Below are 24,545 nucleotides of genomic sequence, written 5' to 3' on the forward strand. Positions count from 1 at the left end.
CTAATTTTATAAATTCTGCACTCCGCTTTGCAGTCTCCAATATCATTGAGCTGCAGCCAGATGCTGCTCATTTTACATTTTTCACTCAGTTCTCCACTTTTTTCTTGACATGCTTGCATTTAAATCCGGCTCCCCGTCTCTTTGTGCACCTGGCCTGTACCACTACACTTGCTGTCTTCGGAAGGTCTGCCTTGGCATATGAAATTATCTCGTGGGCCGGATATGATTGTATCACAGATAAAGCAGGTCAAGTCCAAGGAATTTTTTTTGGTTGTGCAAAGATCTTGTAGAAGTTCCTCTTAGTGCTGCTTAGTGCTTGTTTAATCTTTAGACCATTGAAAATGTAGTAAGTCTAATAGCTTTTCCAGGAAGAAAAAAGCATGAAAGTTAAGTTGGAAACTGAAACAACCCATGTAGCATTTTTTTTTTTTTTTTTTTTTTGCCTGTCCCGTTTGGCTCTTTTGCCATCAGAATTATTGTCTAAAGGCAAAGAAAGATGCCCAACGGATTTACTTTACCAAATTGACCATCCCAGCCATAATGGTCCATTTGATTCACCTTTTATTGTTTATTTTATTTTCACTTGCTGTATACGGGACAGATTTGACTGGAGAAAGAAGGAGAGAAAGAAAGAGGGAAAGAGAAACAGCTGAGAAGAGGGACGGGGGAGAAGGGCAAAAAACAAAAACCAACAGAATGAGCAGAAAAAATAAATAAATAAATAAAAAAACAAAAAAAGGAAAAAAAATGCATATATCGATCACCTGGATCACCTGTTGAGAAAGAAAAAAGAAAACAAGCAAAAAGGAACAAGAGTAATAGAATAAACAACATCACAGTGATATATGGGAATATGACAGTAAATACTAAATATTAAACATTATTGTGCAGCACATAAGATCAACAGAACACAGTGTGCTTTGAGGTAGGAGCCAAAAAGGGTGTAGTTTGTGGGTGTGATCACCCGTGTGTACACCTGTGAGCATGGACGCGCTTGGTTTTTTAAAAGGTTCCTTCATGTAATGATCTGCTAGAGGGTGTGGGGGGGCCACAGCCCCGTCCTCCAGGGCATGAAGCAGGTATGGAGGAGATCAAAACTCCAGACATCCAGAGACCCCCAGAACACAAGAGACCAAGGAAGACCAACAGAGGGGCAGCCGCGCCACTGTCCCAGAAAGAGCTGAGGAGAGTCCCAGATGAGGGTTTACCCAGCAGCCGCGGAGCAGAAGCCAGGGGGAGTTGCAGTGACGCGCCCGTGAGCTCCGCCGGCAGCCAGCTGTGCCTGAGTGACCGAGCCCCAGGCCGAGAGGCCGGGGGCACCCCACCTCCGAAGTGGCCTGAGCGAGCCCCAGGCTCCAGGCCCCGATAAGCGGCCGTCAAGGAGTGAGCTGGCGTGTACCTGGACGCCCATCCCCAGACACAAAGAACCACCAACGCACCGATGTCTGAGGGGGTCCGCCACTGGCAGGGGAAGTGGTGGTGGGGGGAGATAGGCCTCCAAACCTTGGAGGGCCTGAGATGTCCCCAGAGAGGTGGCGTCTGATACCCAACCTGACATATAGACACAGACATACAGGCACACACAGACACAAACATCCATTCCCACCCTCATGCTCTCATATGCACTTACTCCACACTCAACCAACGTGGAGACAGACATAAAGAGACGCTGTACACACGATCACACTCCCCAAGCGTACTCTACAAACCGGGTCTAGGTACCCTTGCCCCTGGAGGGGGGAACTGCACCCAGACCCAGGTGGTGTTACCCTTTTCCCTGCGGTGGGGAGAGGCAGACCGCCCCGACTCCGCAGCAGCAGGGAGGCCCCACACTCCAGACCGCAGTCGGACGGCCAACTCCTCCTCCTAGCCCCCCCGCTCCAGCAGGTCGCAGAGAATGGGGGTGAGAGAAGACTCCAAACCTCCCTCCACCCGCTCATTGTAGTGTTGATGCATGTGTGTTCTAACGTGCATTTAAAACCCAGGAGGGCTTGGAGCTACCTGCCAGAGAGCAGCAGGTAAGCGCATGGTCCCTCCTGCTAGCCCTCAATGTCTACGTGTATTTAAAATTGAGAGGTGGGCAACGACGCCAGGGGTGAGGTGTACACCCTGATGGTAACTTGGATTCCGTGTAGCGTGCCCACCCCCAAGATCCTATATGTATGTGTAATGAGAGTGTGAGTAATGTGAATGTCTAAGTTGTGGGATAAAATTGAGGCAGAGGCAGCCAGAAGGGGACAGAGGGGGGGTAGCCTCCTCTGCACCCTGGTGACATACCCCTACTCCAAGGCCCTGCATGTATGGGTGGTTGTGGTGGAGCGGGAAGAGGGAGGCAGGTGGAGATGGGGAGGGAAGGAAGGGAGGGGCAAGTGACCCCTCCCTGGGGCCAGCTCCCCCGCTGACCCCAGTTGGCACTCCCACACTCCGCGACCCGCCAGGGAAAGGGGGCCCAGGCCCATCCAGACCGGGGACCAGTGCAGCAGCGCCTCCCGGCCCCACAGAGCCCGGGACAGTCCACCCAACCCCACCACAGAGAAAACTGCACCCACCCCACCATCCATTCATCTTCCAGACTACATAAGACAATAAACGCCCAGGCTGAGATCTTCCTCCACCTCTCCTGTATCTCCCCTTCCTGCAGAGAGAGTTCCTGAGGAGAGGAAAGCTCCTGCAAGATGTGACAATCTCCCCCACCAGTTGAAGAGCCCCCCAGGTGGCTCGATGCACCGGCGGCACCCTGCTCCAGGGCTGGGCCCCCATGCACCCGCCCGCCCACAACCCCGGCAACACACCAACCAGGACCCAAGCCCCCGAGGCCCGGCCAGGGCCCCAGCCCAGAGACGGAGCGCCCCCAGAACCTCACGCCCATCCCGGACCCACCCAGGGGCAGCCAGGCTACCAGGTCAGTAACCCACGTCCATCAGCACAGACCCTCCCCTAGCCCCGCTGCACGCAGCCACGAGGAAACAGTCACCTGAGAGCCAACAGAGCCCCTAACCGGACATGACCGCTACCCCGGGTTGAGCCCCCCAAGGAAGATGCCTCCGGGGAACCCCCCGACGCCCTAAGCCTGTCCCTACCCCCACACCAATCACAACAGTGAAGGCGGGACCAAACTATGACCCCCCACCCCCACTAGGTGATGGAGCTGATCAAAGGAGCCCAGAGCAATTGATCTGATGTGGTGGCAGAGGCTGTATCAAGACTAATGTAATCTAATAGATAATTTCTATATTGGTTAGAATTAAGATTATTTTTATTTTTCCAGTTCATGAGGACTGTTTTCTTGGCTATGCATAGGGCAGTGAAAACCATATGGGCGATATTCTTTTCTGAAGTGACATTATCTAAGCTGCCCAACAAACACACTAAGGGGGAAGTTGGAATGTTACATTTCAGACACTTTGATAAGTCTTCACATATCTCACGCCAAAACTTCTGAACTGGTGGACAGAACCAAAGAGCGTGGATATAATTGTCTGGTGAATTGGTTTGGCAGTGTGAGCAGTTGTTGGTAGACGTAAAGCCCATCTTGAACATCCGATGACCTGTATAGTGCACTCTAACCCATGTAGCATTTACCATATAGGTCTATAAATGGACAACATCTCAAGCTCTTCAGTGTAGGTTCAAGTATAAGTCAAGTGTATTTGAAGTATAGTATGGTCAAGTGTATGCTTTTTAAGCAAAAGCTTAATTAGATGTACCTAAAACACAACTGTGTAAATATTAAACATGCTCTGGTCTCTGCACTTGAGGGTGCAAGAGAGCAATGCAATAAAATTCCCTCGATCACATATTAATGCTGCAATTACAACATGATGTAATACTTGGTTTGACAGCAATGATCCAAATATGAAAATGACCAAAGCCTGTAACGACTTTGCATCTCTGGATCATGGTAGACTCTTCCATGATGGTAAAACTGCATGCAAATAATGTAATTGTGCTCTGTTTATGTCCATGAATTACATACCTACAAAGAATCCCAGATGTTTCATGTATGAGGAAGTTTTTATCCTTTTATAATTTGGACTGAATAAAAAATAGTGAGTGAATAAAAAACAGCAAAGAATGAGAAGGTATGCAGAGATTTAACAGATCATGTAGCACCTGAATGAAGCATCCACTTTGTCCTCTTTCCATGTTACTTCTATGAAGAGAAAACTTTGCTGATATTTCTTTAATTGCTACAGTCTTGTTACTTTGTAATTGTACAGTTTTACTAACCAAAGTTTTCTGCTCCTCCCACGTAGCTCACTGCAACACTGCTTTCATCAAAGCTCTGTATCTAGAATGAGATATGAAATATAATGTGTATGATTAGTAAAACTCACAGGAAGTCAACACAGAAGGAAAAATATTAGATATACAGGGTGGGCCATTTATACGGATACACCGTAATAACATGGGAATGGTTGGTGATGTTAACGTCCTGTTTGTGGCACATTAGTAGATGCGAGGGGGCAAACTCCTCAAGGTGGGTGGTGACCATGGTGACCATTTAGAAGTCGGCCATCTTGGATACAATAGGAAGAGGGCCATGTGACACATCAAACTTATTGGTAATGTCACAAGAAAAACAATGGTGTGAAAAACCTAATTAAATTGCACAACACTTTTTTAAGCAATTATTTTAAAAAAATACCAGATGTAGCATAAATGATACAAATGAAATATATGGAAATTAATATGTAATTAGTTTTGTAAACAAAATTGTTCACTAAACTCTCTATTTTAAAAAAAACTGTCCATTGTTTTCATATTTCAGGTTTTAAGGGCTTCTCTGTTCTATAACAGACTTCAACTTGCCTCCTCCATTTCAAACGATTCCCTGATCTGTCCTTGGCTCTTCTTCCTCTGTAAGAAAGATTTAGCTGCCAAGGGGTGACCTTCTCTCAGGGGTGCAGATTTGAGCGCTCCCTCCTGGGATAGTAAATAAACCAAGGGATGTTGGGATTGAAGGTCTGGATCATTTCCTTGTTCCTCTGCCAAAGTACTCAGAGACGCAGTCTCTAGAGAGCCTGGTTTAACTCTTTTTAAGCAGACGTTTTTGTCTCTAGGGCTGGATGTGGGTTGCTGTGACTCAGATGCAGGAACACAGTTGGCAGCAGGTATAGTCAGGCCATGGGTTTTATTCCTGTGTATTTGGCCAAGTGACTTTTTTGATGCTCGTCTGAACAGCATGCTCATGCGCCTTCTCCTCTCCTGGGCCTCAGGAGGCAGGTCTTTTCCTTGTGTTGCTTTCAGTGGAGAGGAGGAAGATCCTATAAAGCTGGAGAATGCTGTAGTGACCTGCTGTAGAACCTCAAGTTGTCTAAACCGATCTGAGATAGGAAGAAAAAAAGTCTTGTTTTCAGAAATATGGACTTGATTATACAACGTACAGCATCACGAAAACAATGTCTCTCCATTGTTTTTGTATTTGTACAAAGCACAGATTTAGTATTCCTTGTGTGTGCTGAAGTCTGATGCCTTCAAAATACTTTTGAAAACAGGCTTTTGTTTGTTTTTTCACTTCTATCAACAATCTGAGTTTGATGGGGGCTTGACTGTGAACCAGATCTCATCAGCCTCCATTAGTGTGGACCTCACTGATGACAGTATGAAAGCAAATATTTGTCACCAGATGTCAATATTTTATATAAGAAACAAGGAATCAGTTGGACTCACTGCTGACGTCTGGGTTCTCCAGGTCCAGACGGTTTTTCTGAGCCTCTAGAAACACTTGGAGATTTATTCCTCTTGCATGAGACTGATAATTAATGAATCGTGCCGGAATGCGTCCAGAGAGGTCAGGCTCATCACAGCCAAAGCCCAGGTCCAAGAGAATCTCTTCTGGGTCGTCGTTCCATAGGTTAAGTACATCCATCACACTGCAAGTATGAGAAGGTATAATTGCTCAGAACCGATTCAAATAGTTCCAGTTGTATAGTTCTGTTGTGTGTCGGTCAGTGTTTAACCTGAGTGGTCCAGAGTGACCTGAAGTTGCTGAGCTAAAGCTGTTCCACCTACTAAGGGCTGGACCTGAGCTGCTCCACCTGTATGATACAATCAAAGCACGAGGTTTTATTTGATTTAATGCATTTATATATAAATCGAGGATACTTAACAGTATTTTAAAATATTAGATTTGAACTTATAAACTAGTTTCATGATTTCAATTTGCCATGAAACGGCTGTGTGCAGGCAGGAGAGTCCCAAACGCAAACTGACTGAGGCAGAAACACAGCTTTATTTGCGGACACAAGGAAGTACGAAACTAAACTAGACTGGGTAGCTCTAAGAAATAATGCCTACGAGGAAACACTGGGACCACACAGCATGAGGGAGGGCACGACACAGGACTGAGGGAAGCGCTGACCTAAATACACAGAGGGATAACAAGGAGGTGAGAACACACGAGGAACACAGCTGACATGAAAAACATAACGAGACAGGGGAGGCTGGACTGAACAGAATGACATGAAAACACAGGACCTTCAAAATAAAACAGGAAACATGATGTGGGAGTGGAGGAGAGCACGAGAGAGAGCACGGACATGACGCGCTGCAGAAACATGGAAAACATGACAGAGTAAAACACAAAGGGAAACACGACACAAGAACTCACACCACAATAAAAACAGACACACACACGTCGCTGTGTCCTCAGTTCAAAAGCCACCGTTTGTGTCGAATCTTTACTTTGAACGTGAAAATAGTATAACAAGAACAACACGAGAGGAAAAAGTGACAAACAATCAAAGCAGAACAAAAGGAAAAAAACAATAATAATAAATAACTTACATGCAGGAAGAAGCCTATGCTTATTTAATCCCACCCCCCTTGCCACTATAACTCATAGTCTGCACTTTACTTCCTGTTTATGCTCAGTCCATCACAAATTCTTCATTAATATTCTTTCTTTCTTTATTATTTTTATAACCCCATTAACACATTAAAAAATGTACAAATTTACACATACATATGTATATACTTATATAAACGCACCCACACACACATATACACATTGCTGTTGTGAAAATGGTGATCAAAGCCCCGCCTCCTCCTCGTGCTTTGCAAAAACCACATTCAGGTCCTGCTGGGACGTCTGTCTCCACACAGAGCTGCAATCACTTTTTAGATACAGATACAGGGATGTTCCCTTTTAGAAAACAGAGTATTGTCAACAAGCAGGTTGTTTATTGCTTTATACATAATGTGTGCAGTGAGAAAATGAACCCGATCTGTGAATTTTAGTATTTTTGATTTTAATAGGGGATTTGTATGATCTCTGTGACCAGTTTTATGGATTATCCTTATGGCCCTTTTTTGCAATATGATGATAGCGAATATTTATAAGCTTTGCCCCAAACCTCTGCACAGTAATGCAGAGATGGTGAAAGCAATGAACAATAGAGACTCTGGAGTGACTTGTGGTCCAGAATGTCTCTTACTTTACTTAATATTGAAACGTTATGTAAATTATTTATATGAGACTTCCATCTTATTTTATCATCTATTATCACACCAAGAAACTTGTATTTCAGAACTCTTTCAGTCTCCACACCATGAATCAGCAGTTTTACATATTTAGTGACAGTTTGTTTATGTCAAACCTCTTTTTAATTTTGCACATTTCTGAGTCGATCATATCCAGCAGGTCCTTTGGATTCCCTCCCAGAACAAAAAATACTTACAAATAATGCTAATTTTAATATATCAGATACCTTACAAATATAATTTATAATAAATTATTATAGATAATGAACATTTTTTGACCCAGTACAGAGCCTTGTGGAACACCGCATGTGATGTCCAAGCATGATGAAGAATAGTCACCCAGCTTCACAAATTGTTTCCTGTCACCCAGTGCAGTACAATCCCCCTGATCCTGTATTATTTACCGTTTATTGATTAAGACATGACTGATTGTGTCAATCCAGCTGCATACTGTTTCTGATCTATAGCATTTGTAATCTCCTCGATTGACTCAGTTAATGCCAGTGATATTAATCTTTCAATCTGAATCCGTACCAACTGTCAGAGTAATTTATATTTACAGTAACTAAGAATCATCACTGATGATTAGTGGATTAGTGGATCTGCGAAAGCCTATTAACACACTATGATGAACATGGATTTTAGAACAGCATATATTAAATAGACAGACACACCACTTAACCTTTGAATTCAGGTGTTTTCTCCCCCATTGCCATGGGTCTATGAAACCAACCACCAAGCAGTGTGCCTTTAAAACATTTGTGACAGAATGACTTATTGGAGTTTGTTAAACGATACCAAGTGTATACAATTTGTAAGAAATGAGTATAAAAACTACTGTGAACAAAATGATAATCAAGAGGTGTCCCCAAGTGTTACATGGGATGCATCCAAAGCGGTAATGAGAGGAAAATTGATCATGTGGTCCTCGTACAAAAAGAAAGAGAAACAAAGGCAAATTAATGAGTTACTACTTACATTAAAGAATTTAGAGACTAAACACGCCACTGTTGAAGACTCTCAAACATTGGAAGAGATAAATTTAACAAAACGTAAATTAAATGATATATATGGCAAACAAGAAGAATTAAAGGCCAGATTTGTTAAGCAAAAGTATTATGATTACGGCCCTAGAGCAAAGAAACTATTAGCCTGGAGAATTAAAAAACAACAAGAAGAACGAGGAATTTACAGTATAAAAGATGATGAGACACAAAAAATGTGTTACACTGCTAAAGAAATACAAAACTCATTTGAAAACTATTATAAAAACTTATATTCAGAGACACAAAAGGCTGACCCTCTAAACATTCAGAAATTGTTGCACTCTCTGGATTTACCTAATATTGGACGGGAACAAAACAAAAGACTAATGCAACAAATTACTAAACAAGAACTGGATAAAGCCATTGCGAAAACAAAAACAAATAAGATGCCGGGTATGGACGGATTTACATCAGAATATTATAAAACCTTTAGAGAGTTATTATCATCACTATTATTAAAATGTTTTAACTATGTGTTGGAGGGAGGGGAGTCACCAGCATCCTGGAGACAGGCAATCATTTCAGTAACTCCAAAGGTGGGCAAGGACAAAAGGGAATGCAGCTCATATCGACCAATTTCAATTCTGAATATGGATTATAGATTATTCACCTCAATAATAGCAGAAAGGCTTAAAAATATTATACCAGAAATTATTGACGAAGATCAGACAGGATTTCTCAAAAACAGACAGATACAAGACAGTATAAGACGTGCCTTACATTTAACGGATTATATGAATAAATCCCAAACGGAATCAATTGCACTAAGCCTTGATGCAGAAAAGGCGTTTGACTCCGTCCAGTGGGATTATTTATTTTTGGTTATGGAACGGTTTGGTTTCGGAGACCCTTTTATTCAGCTGATTAAAAATTTATATTATTCACCTTCAGCAAGAATAAAAATAAATGGGAGCTTAACTGGAGTAGTGGCCTTGCAGAGGGGATGCAGGCAGGGATGTCCGCTTAGCCCACCCCTGTTTGCTCTATTTATTGAACCACTGGCGCAAGCTATTAGAGAGGATGAACAAATTAAAGGGATATGGATACGGAATATAAAATGGGATTATATGCAGATGATGTTTTGCTGACCCTCACAGACCCAGAAGGAAGCTTACCTAAGTTATGGTTAAAGATGGAAACGTTTGGAGAACTTTCTGGATATAAAATAAATATACAAAAAACACAGGTGATCACATACAATTACGTACCCACAACAAAGATCAAAAGTATGTCTAAATTTAATTGGAATAATAAAATAATAAAATATTTAGGTATTAAGATTCCCAAAACACTGACAGAAATCTATGAAATAAACTACTCACCAATTACAAGGGAATTGAAAGAAAATATTCAAAGGTGGAACCTACTGCCACTTGATCTGTATAATAGGATTGACCTGATTAAAATGAATATACTTCCACCATTGCTTTTCCTTTTTCAATCTATATCGGTACACATACCAGCTAAACAATTTGCGTTATGGAACAGAATGATTTCGGGATTTATATGGAAGGGCCGCAAACCAAGAGTTAGATATATAACCTTGCAACTACCTAAGGAAAGAGGTGGACTCTCCCTCCCAAACTTAGAAAGTTATTTTAAAGCAGCACAATTAAGATATTTAATTTATTGGTGTGATCCAACGTATGAAGCAAAATGGAAATATTTAGAGGTGACACAATTAAAATTACCACTACAGACAATATTAGGAGATCAAAAATTATATTTGGAACAGAAAAATAATTTAAATGAATGGACTAAAACTCCTTTAAAGATATGGTTTGATGAGTGTGAAAGTCTTAAACTAGGAACTGGTCTCAAACAACTCAGATGGGTCTCACATGATAAGGAATTTATCCCTGCACAAATAGATAGACGTTATACAATTTGGTTAACAAGGGTAAAAAAAAATCTATGGCTTCCAAAACTATGGCAATGAATTTGCTCAGCTCGTAACATAAGAAAACTCTAGAAATAAATGAAAAAATAATATCGAACGAGTGCGCTGATATGTCTCGATCAGCTAGCAACCGGAATCCTCTGATTTTTAGCATAAACGGGGGAGGAGATAGCTCAGTAGGTAGAGCGTTCACACCACGATCAATGGCTACCCTGAGATACCCCTGAGCAAGGCACCATCCCCACACACTGCTCCCCGGGGGCTGGATTGGTGGCTGCCTCACTGAGTGAATGGGTTAAATGCACAGTGTCATTTCCCTACAGGGGATTAATCAAGTATACAAAAAATTAAAATAAAATAGAAGTACAGCAGAGCACTGTATGTGAGATAAGATACTGTAACTTATTGCTGTTTAAAAGAGAGTATAAAGTTTAATAAGTCATTTTATTATGAAACCTTTTTCTGTTGAAGAGCTTTTATTTGCATATGCTGTCAGTTATACTTTGTAGAAAGGAAATCAGACTCTGCAAAACTTGATTGGACAGGTTCAAATCTGAATTAGCGACGATGGTGCAGCTCTAGTTTAAAAAGCTTTCATAGATGAAGTCATTCAGTTACATATTCATTAGTAACCAGGTGGTTTGAAGTTGAGAGCCAGAGACAATGACACCTGTCATGTGTGGATTATTGCATTATATTTAATGGCCTAGCTTCTTTCTTACCGATGTTAAATGAAGTGACCTGTAGCTCATCAGAGTGACCAGCTTTTTATCTCGTATCTCCATCTATATATGTGCGCATGCAACCCAAACCAGAAATCCCATTATATTCTTTAAAGGCTCAAACGCTATGATAGATACCTACATTTAGTGTTATTTTATTTATTATGCTTATTTGTAAACATTCAAGTTACATTAGAGTACAGTGTTTGGGTATTTCAACCATATTAGATCTGATATTTTAAGCTGCCAAAAGCACACAATCTTTTCAGACCTGCTAATCAAGACTAAAAAAGAGAAAGAAAAGAGAAAAGACACGTTTAATTGTGCACTCACATCTTCTGCTGGTCTTTGGTGATCACTGCCCGATTGAGCCTGTTGTCTTTGACCCCTTTGCTCTTGGCTGATTCATATTTATTGTACAGCTGTCAAGCATCCTAATAGCTTTTCCATGATCCTTTTACTTTCTATGCAAACTATGTGCTTTGCAGAGGGGGAGCGTGAGCTCATTTGCCTAGTAAATATTACTTGTAGTTGTGCAACTATATTTGTAGTTTTAGGCGCTGGTATCACTGTAACATGTTTTATTAATTCTAATGAAGCACAGTTTTGAAGTGGCACTCACTCACCACTTAGCTCTGCTTAATATAAGGATGTGTAATATCTTATAGTCTGCTTCAACTGAAAGTTATGTAATATGTGTTTGTAGCAGCCTCTCCCTGGTGCTGAGTTAAACCCTGAAAGTCTTTGCTTCTTTCTTTTTTTTTAATTTAATAGTTTTATAGTTTTTAGTAGGTTATAGATCCATCCATCCATTCTCCTTGTCAGGGCTGAGGGGGGCTGGAGCCTGTCCCAGCTAGCATTGGGCGAGAGGCGGGGTACACCCTGCACAGGCTGGCCTAACACAGCGAGACAGACAACCATGCACACCTATGGGCAATTTAGATTCAACACTGCATGTCTTTGGACTGTGGAAGACCCACACATGGGGAGAACATGCAAACTCCACACAGAAACAGCCGGACTCAGAGCCTTCTTGCTGTGAGGCAGCAGAGCTAATTACCATGCCACCATGTCGGTTATAGTCAGATTTGGAAACTCCTCTGAACTATAATAAACATCTTACTGTTGCTATTGTGCACCCTAACATATTGTTCATTGAGAAATTCAATGTTGGCACATACCTCGATTAATTCCCACCTTAAATTTCACCATATTAAATTTGATCCAACCTCTAAAAGCATCATCAATAGTTAGTCCTTGATTTAAAACGATCAGCACTTTCATATTCAAACCACCTTCACTGATAACAACAAACTCATCCGTCTATGCTGGTTGATTATGAGCTATTCTTCTGTAAATACATTTAAGTGGAGCTCTGTGCTGTGTCACAACAGACTCCCTCTGTACTGCTGTCTGTGTGGTTCTGTATGACTGACAGAAACATGGTGAAGAAGAGCGATCTCCTTACCGCAGAAACTCCTGGACCGTCTTCACTCCTTGTTTGGCGTATAAAGACGCTGCAGGGAAGAAAGGTCGTGTTAGCCAAATAGCAAAGCAAATGGAGCATGTGGAGCTATAATGACAGAAACACAGACAGAAACATCAGGAAGGCAGAAACAACACATTTGCTGCTCGTTGAAAGTCGGTACAACCTGTAAAGGTCTGCTGTCAAAGTCCCTGAGCTATATTAGGAAAGTGTTTCTCTGTCCCTCACCCTCCCACCCTTTTTTCTTCTGGAGGATGTTTAAGCTTTGGCACTTGCCCCTGCCTCCCTCTCCCAGACTGGGAGTCCAGAAACAGTCATTTCCATGTGTGTGCTTTGTTGTAATGCTCAGGCCAAAGGTGGTCTGTAGCTCTGTGATCATTATGTCCTCAGCTTCGTTGCTTTGAAGCCTCAGTAAACCCGTTCATGGTGATTTTATGAGCTTAGTTGTTTGTTTAATGTTATACTGAATAAACCATGTTGATGATGATAATTATACGAGTAAGCCAACTTCCTGACCTTTGATTGACAGGTCATCAGCAAATGAGCCGCAGACCAAGACAGCAGTGCAAACACACATAGTAAAAAGAAAGTACAGGACATGGGTTTAAAAATCAGTGTGTAATAGAAAACCATGTGTGCAGTCTTACCTCAGATGGGCAACAACACGCTACATATTCCACCGTGTCATTGTTTATCTAACACACATGAAGCCAAAAAGCAGTGTGTGAAAAAAGTCAATACATGATGATGATGATGTCATTCCTATAGCTTCTCTCAGGTTTCCTCATTTTAAGACTTGGCAGCAAATAAATGACCCTTTTTATATCCTGGTACATCAAATGTCAGATTGGTTTGTGATGACTGTAGTTCATGTTTGTGACTAAACTTGAAAACGGTGAAATCTGTACTCGAAGAAGTCTGTCCTGATTTCTATGAGCTAAACACTGAGATAGTTGTGGTGAAGTGTCAACACAGCAACTCTGTCCTCAGTATAAATACACAAGATATTCTGGCAACTTTCTGCTGGTGTTGAAAGATATACACTGAAAGATTAAGCAGTGACTTATTTTCCTAAACTGCGAGCTCTGTTTGCTTGTAAGGAATCCCTGCTGATGATGTTGCCTTACAAGTCCAGGAAATGACACTATTTACCTTCTACACCCAGCGCCAAGTCATCGTCACTGCTGGGGTTCCTCTGCAGAGGCCCTAAAGGGAAGATACAGCATTGTGAGAACCAGAAAATACTACGGCAGTGTGCATCAACAGTGTCAGGGCCTGTGCAAGATTTACAGACAATCCCAGGAGAAAGTGCTATACAAGCATCCACTTTGGCTTCCTCCCACAGTCCAAAGACATGGAAGGTTAACTGGTGATTTTAATTGGCCATTAATGGGAGGTAGATTAGGTGTTTACAGTAAGAATGTCTTTGATGGTCATTTAGACATTTAGAAAAGTGCAAAAAGTGTAAATGCAGTTTCCATTTTCTGTTTCAGCCAAAGCAGATACACTTAGATGAAAGTATGCCGTTTCACTGACTGGAACATGAAATCACAAAGATGTCTACATCTCTACAGTAAGCATTTTACAGGGCCAGGTCAAAATGGAAAGAATCTTACAATTATATGTTTTCCATGTGGCACTATGAATCACATCACTATTTCTGTCAAGCTCAAAGGTTCATTTTTCCTCCTGAATATAGAGGGTTAATTGTCATTTAAATGTAACTTTTGTTTGAAATTGAACATGGTATATGTAAGTGTACCGTACAACTGAAACTATGTTGCAGTCATCAGGCATAACATCATGACCATGTGCCTAATATTGGGTCCCCCTTCAGCTACACAGACCTGACCCAGTGAGGCATGGACTGACCCCTGAAGGTGTGCAGAGGTATCTGATGCTAACATGTTAGCAACAGATCCTTTCAGTCCTGTGAATTGTGGGCTGTAGCCTCCATGGATTGAGGCTCATTTCTGCTTTGTGGCAGGGCACAGTGACCTGCTGAATACAGGAATACAGTTTCCATGGAATAGTGCAACAATGCTCAGGTAAGTGGTACGTGGCAAAGAAACCTCCACATGGATGGTTGAAGCCAAGGACTCCCAGCCACACATAAACATCACACTGACTCCACCAGCTAGTTGTCTTCCCATAGTGCATCCTGGTGCCATGTCTTTTACAAACGTTTCCACGAAAAGAAAAAGTGTTTCATCAGATGAGGTCACCTTCTGTCTTTCATCAGTTTGAGCTGCTATAGTAACTTGTCCGTTGTGTACGGACCAGCCTTTGCTCTTTAATTAGTCTTGGCTAATTAAATGACCCTTTCGCTTGTTCACCACTGTTCCTTCCTTGTAGCACTTTTGAACAGTACGATAGTGTGCGCAGTATCTTTGTGTTCCTAGGACAGAGATCTCAGATGTCATTACTGAGATCTGCTGGAGCCGCTCACCCAGTTTGGGAGTCCCTGCCCAGAGTGCTCTGATTACCACAGGGACCACTATTGCCACTGTTACTCTCAACCTCTTCTCAAGATCCTCTCTCAGACCTTGGTATTTCTTGAGTTCCTTGTCTTCCTTCTCCCTGATCTTGCTATCACCATGTATAGCTACATCTATGATTACGACCTTCCTTCTCTGCTTGTCGGCCACCACTATGTCTGGTTGGTTAGCCATTAGCACTTTGTCCGTCTGTATCTGAAAGTCCCATGGGAGCTTAGCTTGGTTATTCTCAACCACCCCTGGGGACGTATCTCCTTTGGACCGCAGGTCTTCCAGACCAAAACCACCACAAATGTTACTGGAAACTATGCCAGCCACTTGGTTATGCTGTTGCATGTATACCATGCCTTCTAGCATATTTTTCATTCACTTTTTGTTCACTTTCATTTAATAATAAATAATAATAAATAATAATAATAATAATAATAATAATGAAGAAGATCTTTGTCTATTACTTTTCCCTTTCACACATTAGATGCTAAGCTAATGGGCCAAAAGCAGCACAGACATGAACAAACCATCTGTTTGTCACTGACAGAACAGCACATTGATTTGAGATCTGTAACGCCATGTTAAAATACATGGTTCCAGCGCAGGTACGTAGAAATGTTCAAGAAACATGTGTTTATTCATGATTGTTGAATAATAATGGCACAAATGACCAGTCACCAGTGTTTTTATTCTCTTAAAGTTATATTTTCTTCTCTAGATATTGTAGCCCAAACTCATCATTCTGTAAAATCCACAGAATCACTGTGAGTGACTTGTTATAGTCAAACAGAGAATAGTGTGGGGTTCTTTTGATTTAAACACGTGTAACAAAGAAGCAACAGTGCCTTGAATTACAGACACAATAGCGAGCTGGATGTTTTTCTTCAGGGAGCCGGAGCGGGAAAGAGGCATAAGGACTATTTGTTGTTCCCATGGTGTTCTCAACCACTATTTGCATGCTGTTTGAATAAGCTTGCCTCAGGATGGGGTGAGGCAAGAAGGCTTACATAATTCATACTGCTCCACAACAACATGCATAAATGTGTGCATGTTGTTGGAACAGCTTTTAATTTCCAAAGCACCAGATTTTCAGTTTTAGTTCAAATGTAGTTATAGTCTTCAGTAAAAAGCATAATGATGACTGTGGCAGCCGTTTTGGATAAAAACAACTCATTAAAACATTAAACAGCACATGATGTTGAGACTGGATCATCTAAAATAGACTGTATAAAAAACGTACAGCAGGAACAACATCTATTGATCAGACAGCTTCGTCTATCAAGGATTTGCAGCGTCTACTCTACAGGATAGAATAACCAACATTTTCTGCTCGTATTTGCAGGCGGAGCTCTCTGCCTCATTTAAAAGGGCTCTAGATGACTACAGAAACAATCGAATCCAAACAGACAAAGTACTCACCACTCTGTAGCACAAACTAACACAAAGAATAAAACAATATACAGCTGAGGCGGAGTGAAGGCGTGAAAGAGCTTACAGGCAAAAGAGAAACAGAAGGATTCCCATTGTTCATACCTGCGTCTTCCTGCAGTGGCTCTTGCTTTGCATCTTCCCTGCAAACACAGGTCACATTTTATGAGAAGGAGGAACAGAGTACTCACACACAGAGGTAAGTTTCCATCACTTCTGAGATCATTACGCTGAGTCGGGATGGGGATACGTTTACTATCACCACCTGCCATATTCTAAACATGCTCTTAAAATATCCCTACAGCTCGTCTTCATGCTAAAAATAAACTATTTATATTTTTATTTCATTCATAAAATAAAGCCAAGTCACTACATCCTAAGTAGTCCACTTAAGCACACATAATGTGGGCAGGATACGGTACTATTGTCGTGGGCACCATCCTTTATAAACATTGGGTACTGTGTGTGAAGAGTGGCAACAGTATGCTCCATCTTCATCCTCAATCTCCTCCACAAATATGACAAAAATGAGGTCAATTATACAGGTATTTACTATTTCTTTAAATAGTAAATACCTGTAATAGTAGTAAAGTAGCAGAAGTAATAAACTATTTACTAAGTAGTAGTAAATAGTTTATTACTTATTTTACTTTAGTCAAGAGTTTGAGTACACCTGAGGATGTTTCTCATGATCAATCAAATAAAAACTATGACGCACAAAATGAAATTCTGACTACTATCCACAGGAAACATTTGTGTTTCTTAAAATGTGTTCTCAGCAAAACAAAACAACAATGATGTTAGGAAGTGACATCTCAAAATCATATTGATCAGTGTGGCTTAGTTCATCTTTTGTCTTTGTTTAATTTAATGCCCCAATGAAAAGTCATCATCTATTAAAAACAGTCCTCAGACCTGACCAGCTGTCTGTACTGGAAGAACACATAAAACTGTTGGTGTTGTTGCAACTTAAACTGACAGTATACCGACTACTGACCCTAGTGCCATTGTAACTTTCAGCTTGTGATCATAGAACCAGTGAGTTAATAAAGCCATCGAACCAGAGAAGGTTACAATGATCACCTTTCCTCTTGCATTAGTATGAAGCCAAGTCAGTAAAGTGGGTCTTCACATACATTCTCCCATACAAGGATGTAGTTCATGTTTCAACATTATATATAAAACTAGGTCCAGGATACTTTCTGTGAATCATTACAAAGCAGCTGGGGGTGTGACCAGGTGAACACAGGTTTTCTGGGTAATTGAGATTTGATTTAAAAAGAAAAAAGTCATTTCCATAAAAATCTAGACTCCAAAACGTTTGATTTGAACCCTTAATTTTGCTGCCTAGCTTAGTCACTCATTAGACGAGTAATTTTAAAAAATAATTGTGTTTTGGGCTTAACAGTTCCCAACTAGGCGTGTGAAAAATTCACCGCAAAGTACGCGGCGTTATCACGGCGAAGCGTGTAACAGGCACGCCGTGCCTCTCCTCAACATGAAATGGACACACTTGCGGAAGTTGCAGTATGTTGCCAGCAGAGGGAGATATGTTCAAGCCATCATGAACATAATAATGGGAACGCATTATTACATTATTATCACATTTATATGTATGTACATATCAGCCCCTTAGCTTGATGGTTTCTGACAATGAGGACCCTTCACATGTTTTTGTTCACTACTGATATCATCTCTCCCTGCTGCTAATGCTACTTCTGCAGGCATGAAATGCTGTGTCTATTATGCGTTTTTCTATGATATTGGGTAAGGTCAAATGTGACAAAACTACAAATAAGTGAAGTGGTATTTTGTAATCTTAGAGGTTGATTGCTAACTGTTTACACTGACAAAGCAGTCTGTATTCATGCCTTGATACTCACTGAGTGACATTGGTGCTGAGCCACTTCCCAACACTGTCCTGACTTGGATTTCCTGCGGCGGACAAGCAAATTATAAAGAAACCACTAACAGTAAACACAAAGAGACGGCAGCAGGACGCTTCCACTAACAGATTGCACCATAACAGCAACAGTTGAACTGACATGGTCATTTTACACTTTAACAGTAAAGACATCCTTTCTAATACAATAAGAAGAATGTGGCTATTTTTGGAAACAAGTTGGAAGTATTGTGGGTCACATGTCAGAAAAGTAATGAAAACACTAACATGATCTGGGGAACTATTATTCTAATTCATCTTTAGTTATCTTTATATTAGTAACATGAGGTTTTAAGCAAACGAGAAGAAAACTGGCAAACAACTAGTATTCTTTAGTTTTGGTATGTAAGTGCATGTAGTTTCCATACCGTGAGTGTCCTGGTCCATAATGGAAACACATGGGCCCGTGTTGCCCCAGTGGACCCTGGATGCAACGAGTTTGGCCCTTTTGGCCGCAGCTCCTTCAAACGCCATGAAAGGAAGGTAGGACGGAGACAACTACAGAGAGAAACTTCAGAACATCAGTATGAAGTATACAGAATTATAGGCTGATGTACACATGACTTACCAGTGTGAATTTCAGGCACCAAGACAGTTGAGCCTATAACTGGATCAACACAGAGAGCAGCTTTCATCGCGCTCTCATCCCACACTGTAAACATGACAGAGCAAAGGACGGACATGCAAATGACCTGGTTAGACTTTTCAGCCCTACAAGGAAATACTGTTTCCTGGTTGAGTGATTAATGCCTTTGAATACTTCCTGCTCTTATTTTATCAGTGTGTGCCTGCGTACATCCACATGAAAATGTAAGAAAATGTCTTTGTACTCCTCCCCAGGATATGTCGTAAAGGTTTATTCTAAGAGTGTTATAAAAACATGTAATTGTGTGAAACGATCTCGCTCTCATCAGAGTTTTGTTCATTTTTTAATTACTTATTACTTCCTCTGCTGGTTACAGAGTTCATGTCCTAATACAAGCTTTTGTTCTCTGTAAATATCATTTTACAAAATGTTTCAGATTTTCCTGCTGATAGGAAGTTGAAGTATTGTTCTGTGTTTTTCTTTTTTGGGGGGGTAAAGGAAAGTTTTGGTCATTAAAGTAGCATGTCGGGTTGTCTCTGCACAGTGGCTTTCCTATCAGGGACACTTTGCATGAACATTAATGGCAGCAGGCCTCAGCAGGCAGGAAGAGCTGATAGGCTGACTTTAAAATGCAAAGTGATTTTCTTTTATGGGCAGTTTTATGAGTAATGTCTGCCCTAAAGTTAGAAAGAGGAAAAGGGAATTAAAAGGATGCATGCAGTCCAAAAATGTACCTTTCCTGATAACCGTGAAGAGAAGCACAGAAAATCCATGTGCACAGCCTTCAAACAGAGAATGATACTGATGTGGGTCTGCTGTGGTAACAGTCGAGTCCTGAAGATTATTGTGCTTGTTCACGCAAGTCATACAACAGATAAACTACCAGAGAAAAATATATCTGAATTATATGCTGTTAACATATTAATCAGGAATAAATAGTGAAAAGGTTTGTTATACTGACATGAGCTGTATTCCCGCAGACATTCCCTCTTCCTGGTGGAGAGGTTGTGTAACTCCTGCCTTTCATGAAGCCAGATTAAATGTTCACAGTCTGCTTTTGAATATCATCAGATTTTGGTGTGAAACGGGAAAAAATGACAATTACAGACAGTATCAGTCTAAACTGTTTCCTTTTTTATATTTCTTTGACTTTCATAAAAACCAATGTTGAGTGTGTCCTACGGCGATGACAGTAAAGAACAAACTCTTATTATGACCGTTACAGATAGTTCCAGGTGCCTTTACTCCACTTAGAAACCTTTGATCACACCCTAAGTTAATGTCTTTTTTTTACCACTAGGTGTCACCAAAACATCTAAATCATACATAATTCTTGAGCTAACAAGCCACCTGCAGGACTGAATGACGCTGCCTTCCATAAAACACAGCATGTAAACTGTCTCAGGGTAACTAAAGTAATCTGTAAATTAATCTCTGTGTGTTTCCTAATGAAGGATACTTTTTACAGGGTTCTACTACAGAGTAGTATACAGGATACCCATACGGCTTCGTTTACTCTCATTTCAGCAGTTGGAGTAAGTGGTCAATAGACCTGTTACCTAACGAGTCAGCTCAGGGTTTCCTGGTCTGTCTGTGCACATTCACACACACTGGTAGCATCAGACCGGTCATCAGCAGCAGAGCAACTGATTTTACAAACTACAATATGTTAAGAGAGAGACACACACCACGAAGACGTTAGGCACAGACTGAAAGCAACACAGGGAAATGAGTGGTGTGTTTGAGAGCAAACGTATGCTCTATAAGACAGTTTACGTTCTTATTCTTTCAGCTGCAGCCTCACGGCTGTTTAACCAGAGACAGCAGGTTAAGTTCAATGAAAATGTAAAAAAACAAACAAAGCTGATGTGCAAGGGTCCACAATTACGTGAGGCTTTACAAAAATTACAAAATATACAATCAAAACATTACAAAAAAATAAGAAATGAAAACAAAAACGATGCACTGATAGCACCTGGGGGGTCATATCAAAGCACTCAACCGCTGCTGGGTCAAGTTAACCGTGTGAGCTCTGACTTATCGCAGCTGGCTAACCTGAAGAGAAGCAACCAAGGCTTTTTATGGGAAAACTATTTCATTTTTGTTATTTATGTTTTTATGTGTGTCGGTGGTTATTGGGGGAAAGCTTCTCAGAAAGGCCTGCCATGTGCCCAGCTTGTAAGTGGGTGGCATGTACAAGACACCCAAGGGAGTTGTTATAGGCAGTGGGAAGGATACAGTGGACTGTATCCATTACTAATCAGCACCCTGAGAAGGCTGCCAGATGGGCCTTTTGGATCATCTGTGGCCCGAAGAGACAGCTAGCAGCCAACCAATCAGATCAAAGATTGACAGAAGGAAAAGTGTGCCCACCATTTTGTTGTTACACAATTTTCTGGCTGAGAAACAACATGACATTTTATTTAATAAATAACAAAATCATTATGATATCATCAAGATGATATCAGGGGTTTTGTATGTGCAACTACTTTAAAAGGCCTCCTGACAGATGGAAGTGCACAAGTCCACTGTCATGGTAAATATTACTGTTGCTGCTATTAGTAAGAACATTATTATATTGTTATTATTCTTAAATATTATAGTTACGTTTGTTACTAACATTACTAATTACTAGCATTTATTACTGAAAGCTAGTTATAGTCAAACAAAATGAAATTTGCACAACACCGTTGTTGTTTGGGGTGGTGTGTGCATGCAGAGGGGCTACAGGCGGCTCTGAATTTACTTATGCTGAGTGAAATCGTTCAAAGCTGAAAAACACTCACACATTGAATAAACAGAAGGACATGATGTTATTAGGAGCCCGATTATTGTTGTGTGCTGTTTTTGTCTTTGTCTGGTTTTGTGTCTCCTTTTTTGGCACAGGTAGGCGGGGCTACACTGAGCCTCTGGCACACCTGTTCTTCACCAGACGCATTCATCAGAAGCGTTCTTAAGGAGCAGCGCGATGCATGTCTAGTGTCGGAGCATTGTCCTTTCAGGAGTGCCTGTGTGCCTGCTCACCCGTGGAGATCATCTTTATTGGGGCTGAAGTTTTGGTTTACATCCCAGCATCCCGCCTCTCGGTCTCTCTCCGTGCCGCCCAGTCTGGCTTCTGATAACGTCCTGGCTCTGCGTTTCTATACACGTCCTGCCTTGTAAATACACTGTGCCTGTAAATAGCTCTTCACTGTTGATACATTTCCTCATTGCAAACCCTCGTGTCTCCTGTGTTCTGCTCTCACTCTCAGATATGTTCTGAAAGAGCCCAAAATAAGGAGCCTCCTGCCCAGTGGGGGTTTCTGTTGTTATTGTTAGGTATGACCTCGCTGTGGATCATTTTCTTCAGCTACCTCGTTTTAAATCAATGAACTGAAATTGGGATTTCTTGTACTATGTCCTTTTTTACAGACCGACAGCTCTCACAGGCTCATATGCTCAATGAGTCCCACGTTCATTATTGCTGCTGTGTTGGCTCAGTGGGATCTCTGCTGTCATTCATTCCAGCCACACGCTGTGACAGCCACTAGGTCACTTACACAGGGGTCTTCTCTTGTGTACTTTGTGTAAGAGCAGCAAATGTGATAGTTATCTGTGAAAGACTTGTAGAGGCTCAAAGCTGCCACAGCCTTGAGTTCATTACCTCTCGCTTTCTGTGGTATGTCAGAGGTTGGTCACAGTGTGAGAACGGAGGCTATTTGGGGTATGCATGTACAGCGGTGTGTGTGTGTGTGTGTGTGGGGGGGGGGGGGGGGGTATGTAACACTTAAATATTTCAGATCATCAAACAAATTTAAATGTTAGACAAAGATAAAACAAATAAACACAAACAGCACTTGCTGCAGAATGTTCTGGTAGCACCACACTTCTGGCTGCCTTCCCCATCAGTCATCAGACAGGTCTCCAGTGTAGCTCCTCCACCGGCGCTGTAGCGGCTTTTCAGTAAACTGCAGAATGAACTCTCCACAAAGGTGGTGTTATCCCCATGTGAACAACTCACCGAGCACTTTAAGAGCCTGTTTGTACATGGGGCCATCATCAGCATATTTCATTTATGTGTGTCCTTGGCGGTGGAAGCCTTTGGCCTGATGTGAACTTAACCGTTAACTACCTGCTTGCTCCTCTGAAGATCAACTCAAAGACTGTGATAAACAGAATTGTCACGGGCCGTGCGATTTCCGTGAGTCATCTCGCCTCGACTTCTGCAACAGCCTCTACTCTGGTGTTAGCTCGTCATCTATTGGCCGACTACAGCTGGTTCAAAATGCTGCAGCAAGGCTTCTGACTGGCACGTGGGAGCAAGAGCACATATCCCCTATACTCACCTCGCTACACGATCTTGACACTTGTCTTTAAAACATTGCATGGACTAGCTCCTATATATCTTTCTGATCTTTTAAATCGGTATACTCCAGCAAGATGTTTGAGGTCTGCGGACCAAATGCTTCTAGTTGTCCCCAGGTCCAGATTAAAACACAGAGGAGATCAGGCTTTTGCTGTGACTGCTCTGTGGAATAAACTACATATCAGGACCTCTCCAGCACTGGATACTTTTAAAACTCGTTTAAAGACCCATTTTTACTCTTTGGCTTTTAATTCTGTCTGAGTCTGTCATTATTTTATTCTTATTATTTTCTTTCATTTTATTTAACTTTTAAATTTTATCTGATTATTTTATTGTTCTGTACTTTGGTCAACAGTTGTTGTTTTTAGTGCTATATAAATAAAATTGATCGATTGATCAAATACTGCGTTACAGTTGCTGCTAATCTATTGATTAGTTTGAAATATCAGGACATGGTGTTCTTGACATGACCTGGTGCTGTATCTGATCCCAGACCAGTGGGATGATTGATATTACTTCCACCCCTCTAATGAACAGTGGCGTGTCCAGCGGGGTGGCCTGGGGGGGCACAGGCCACCCCCCCAACCAGACTGGCCACCCCAGGTGCCACCCCAAAGGCAAAACAATAAAATTCAATCAAATATCAAATGTACGATTATGTTTTCACGGTGAAGCTCAGATATCCGAGTGTAAGTGAATGCAGCATTGGCTTCTGCGCTATGTGCATCAAGTTAGCAAAGGTAGGAGAGCCAAGCACGAAAGACGGCACTGCACGAAACAATTTTTCGGTGAAAGAAAATGAGGACAGAATAAATGTCCCGGTAAGTAATATTAAGTTTGTTGAGTTTAGTAAACTTCGGTGAAATTAGAATACCAAGGAAAAAATTACACTTAAAGAATTATTGCAGCCGTCGAATATTTCAGACAGTATGCTACTGAGGGCAGCTAACATAAGAGTTATGAGTTATAAGATAATCTAAGTCGTAACATTGCTGTATGGAGCTGCAGATTTGGTTGCAGGTTAACATAGCTGGACTGGCCATCGGGCATACCGGGCATATGCCCGGTGACTTATTTTTTATTTTTTTTTGTAATGGCATGAACAATGAGAGGTGG

At 41.5% G+C, this 24,545-nt stretch overlaps 1 protein-coding gene across 1 annotated transcript in view; it reads right to left on the reverse strand.

Annotated features, from left to right (window-relative positions):
- The window catches only part of itprid1 (ITPR interacting domain containing 1), a 37,526-nt gene extending 18,371 nt beyond the window's left edge, over nucleotides 1–19,155 (reverse strand). Inside the window, exons 1-10 of the mRNA XM_085467364.1 lie at nucleotides 19,067–19,155; nucleotides 18,867–18,996; nucleotides 18,440–18,491; nucleotides 16,662–16,699; nucleotides 13,792–13,845; nucleotides 12,622–12,670; nucleotides 5,964–6,041; nucleotides 5,674–5,876; nucleotides 4,813–5,327; nucleotides 4,231–4,291 (exon numbers count right to left, since the gene is read on the reverse strand). Of these exons, the coding sequence (XP_085323490.1) occupies nucleotides 4,231–4,291; nucleotides 4,813–5,327; nucleotides 5,674–5,876; nucleotides 5,964–6,041; nucleotides 12,622–12,670; nucleotides 13,792–13,845; nucleotides 16,662–16,699; nucleotides 18,440–18,491; nucleotides 18,867–18,972 (1,156 nt within the window). The 5' untranslated portion in view covers nucleotides 18,973–18,996; nucleotides 19,067–19,155. The remainder of the gene's footprint in view (nucleotides 1–4,230; nucleotides 4,292–4,812; nucleotides 5,328–5,673; nucleotides 5,877–5,963; nucleotides 6,042–12,621; nucleotides 12,671–13,791; nucleotides 13,846–16,661; nucleotides 16,700–18,439; nucleotides 18,492–18,866; nucleotides 18,997–19,066) is intronic.
- Nucleotides 19,156–24,545: the final 5,390 nt, after the last annotated feature.

Source organism: Copadichromis virginalis, linkage group LG9, assembly GCF_057382275.1.
Source record: "Copadichromis virginalis isolate Kocher_CV1m ecotype Utaka linkage group LG9, C_Virginalis_male_GT1.1, whole genome shotgun sequence".
Taxonomy (NCBI): Eukaryota; Metazoa; Chordata; class Actinopteri; order Cichliformes; family Cichlidae; genus Copadichromis; species Copadichromis virginalis.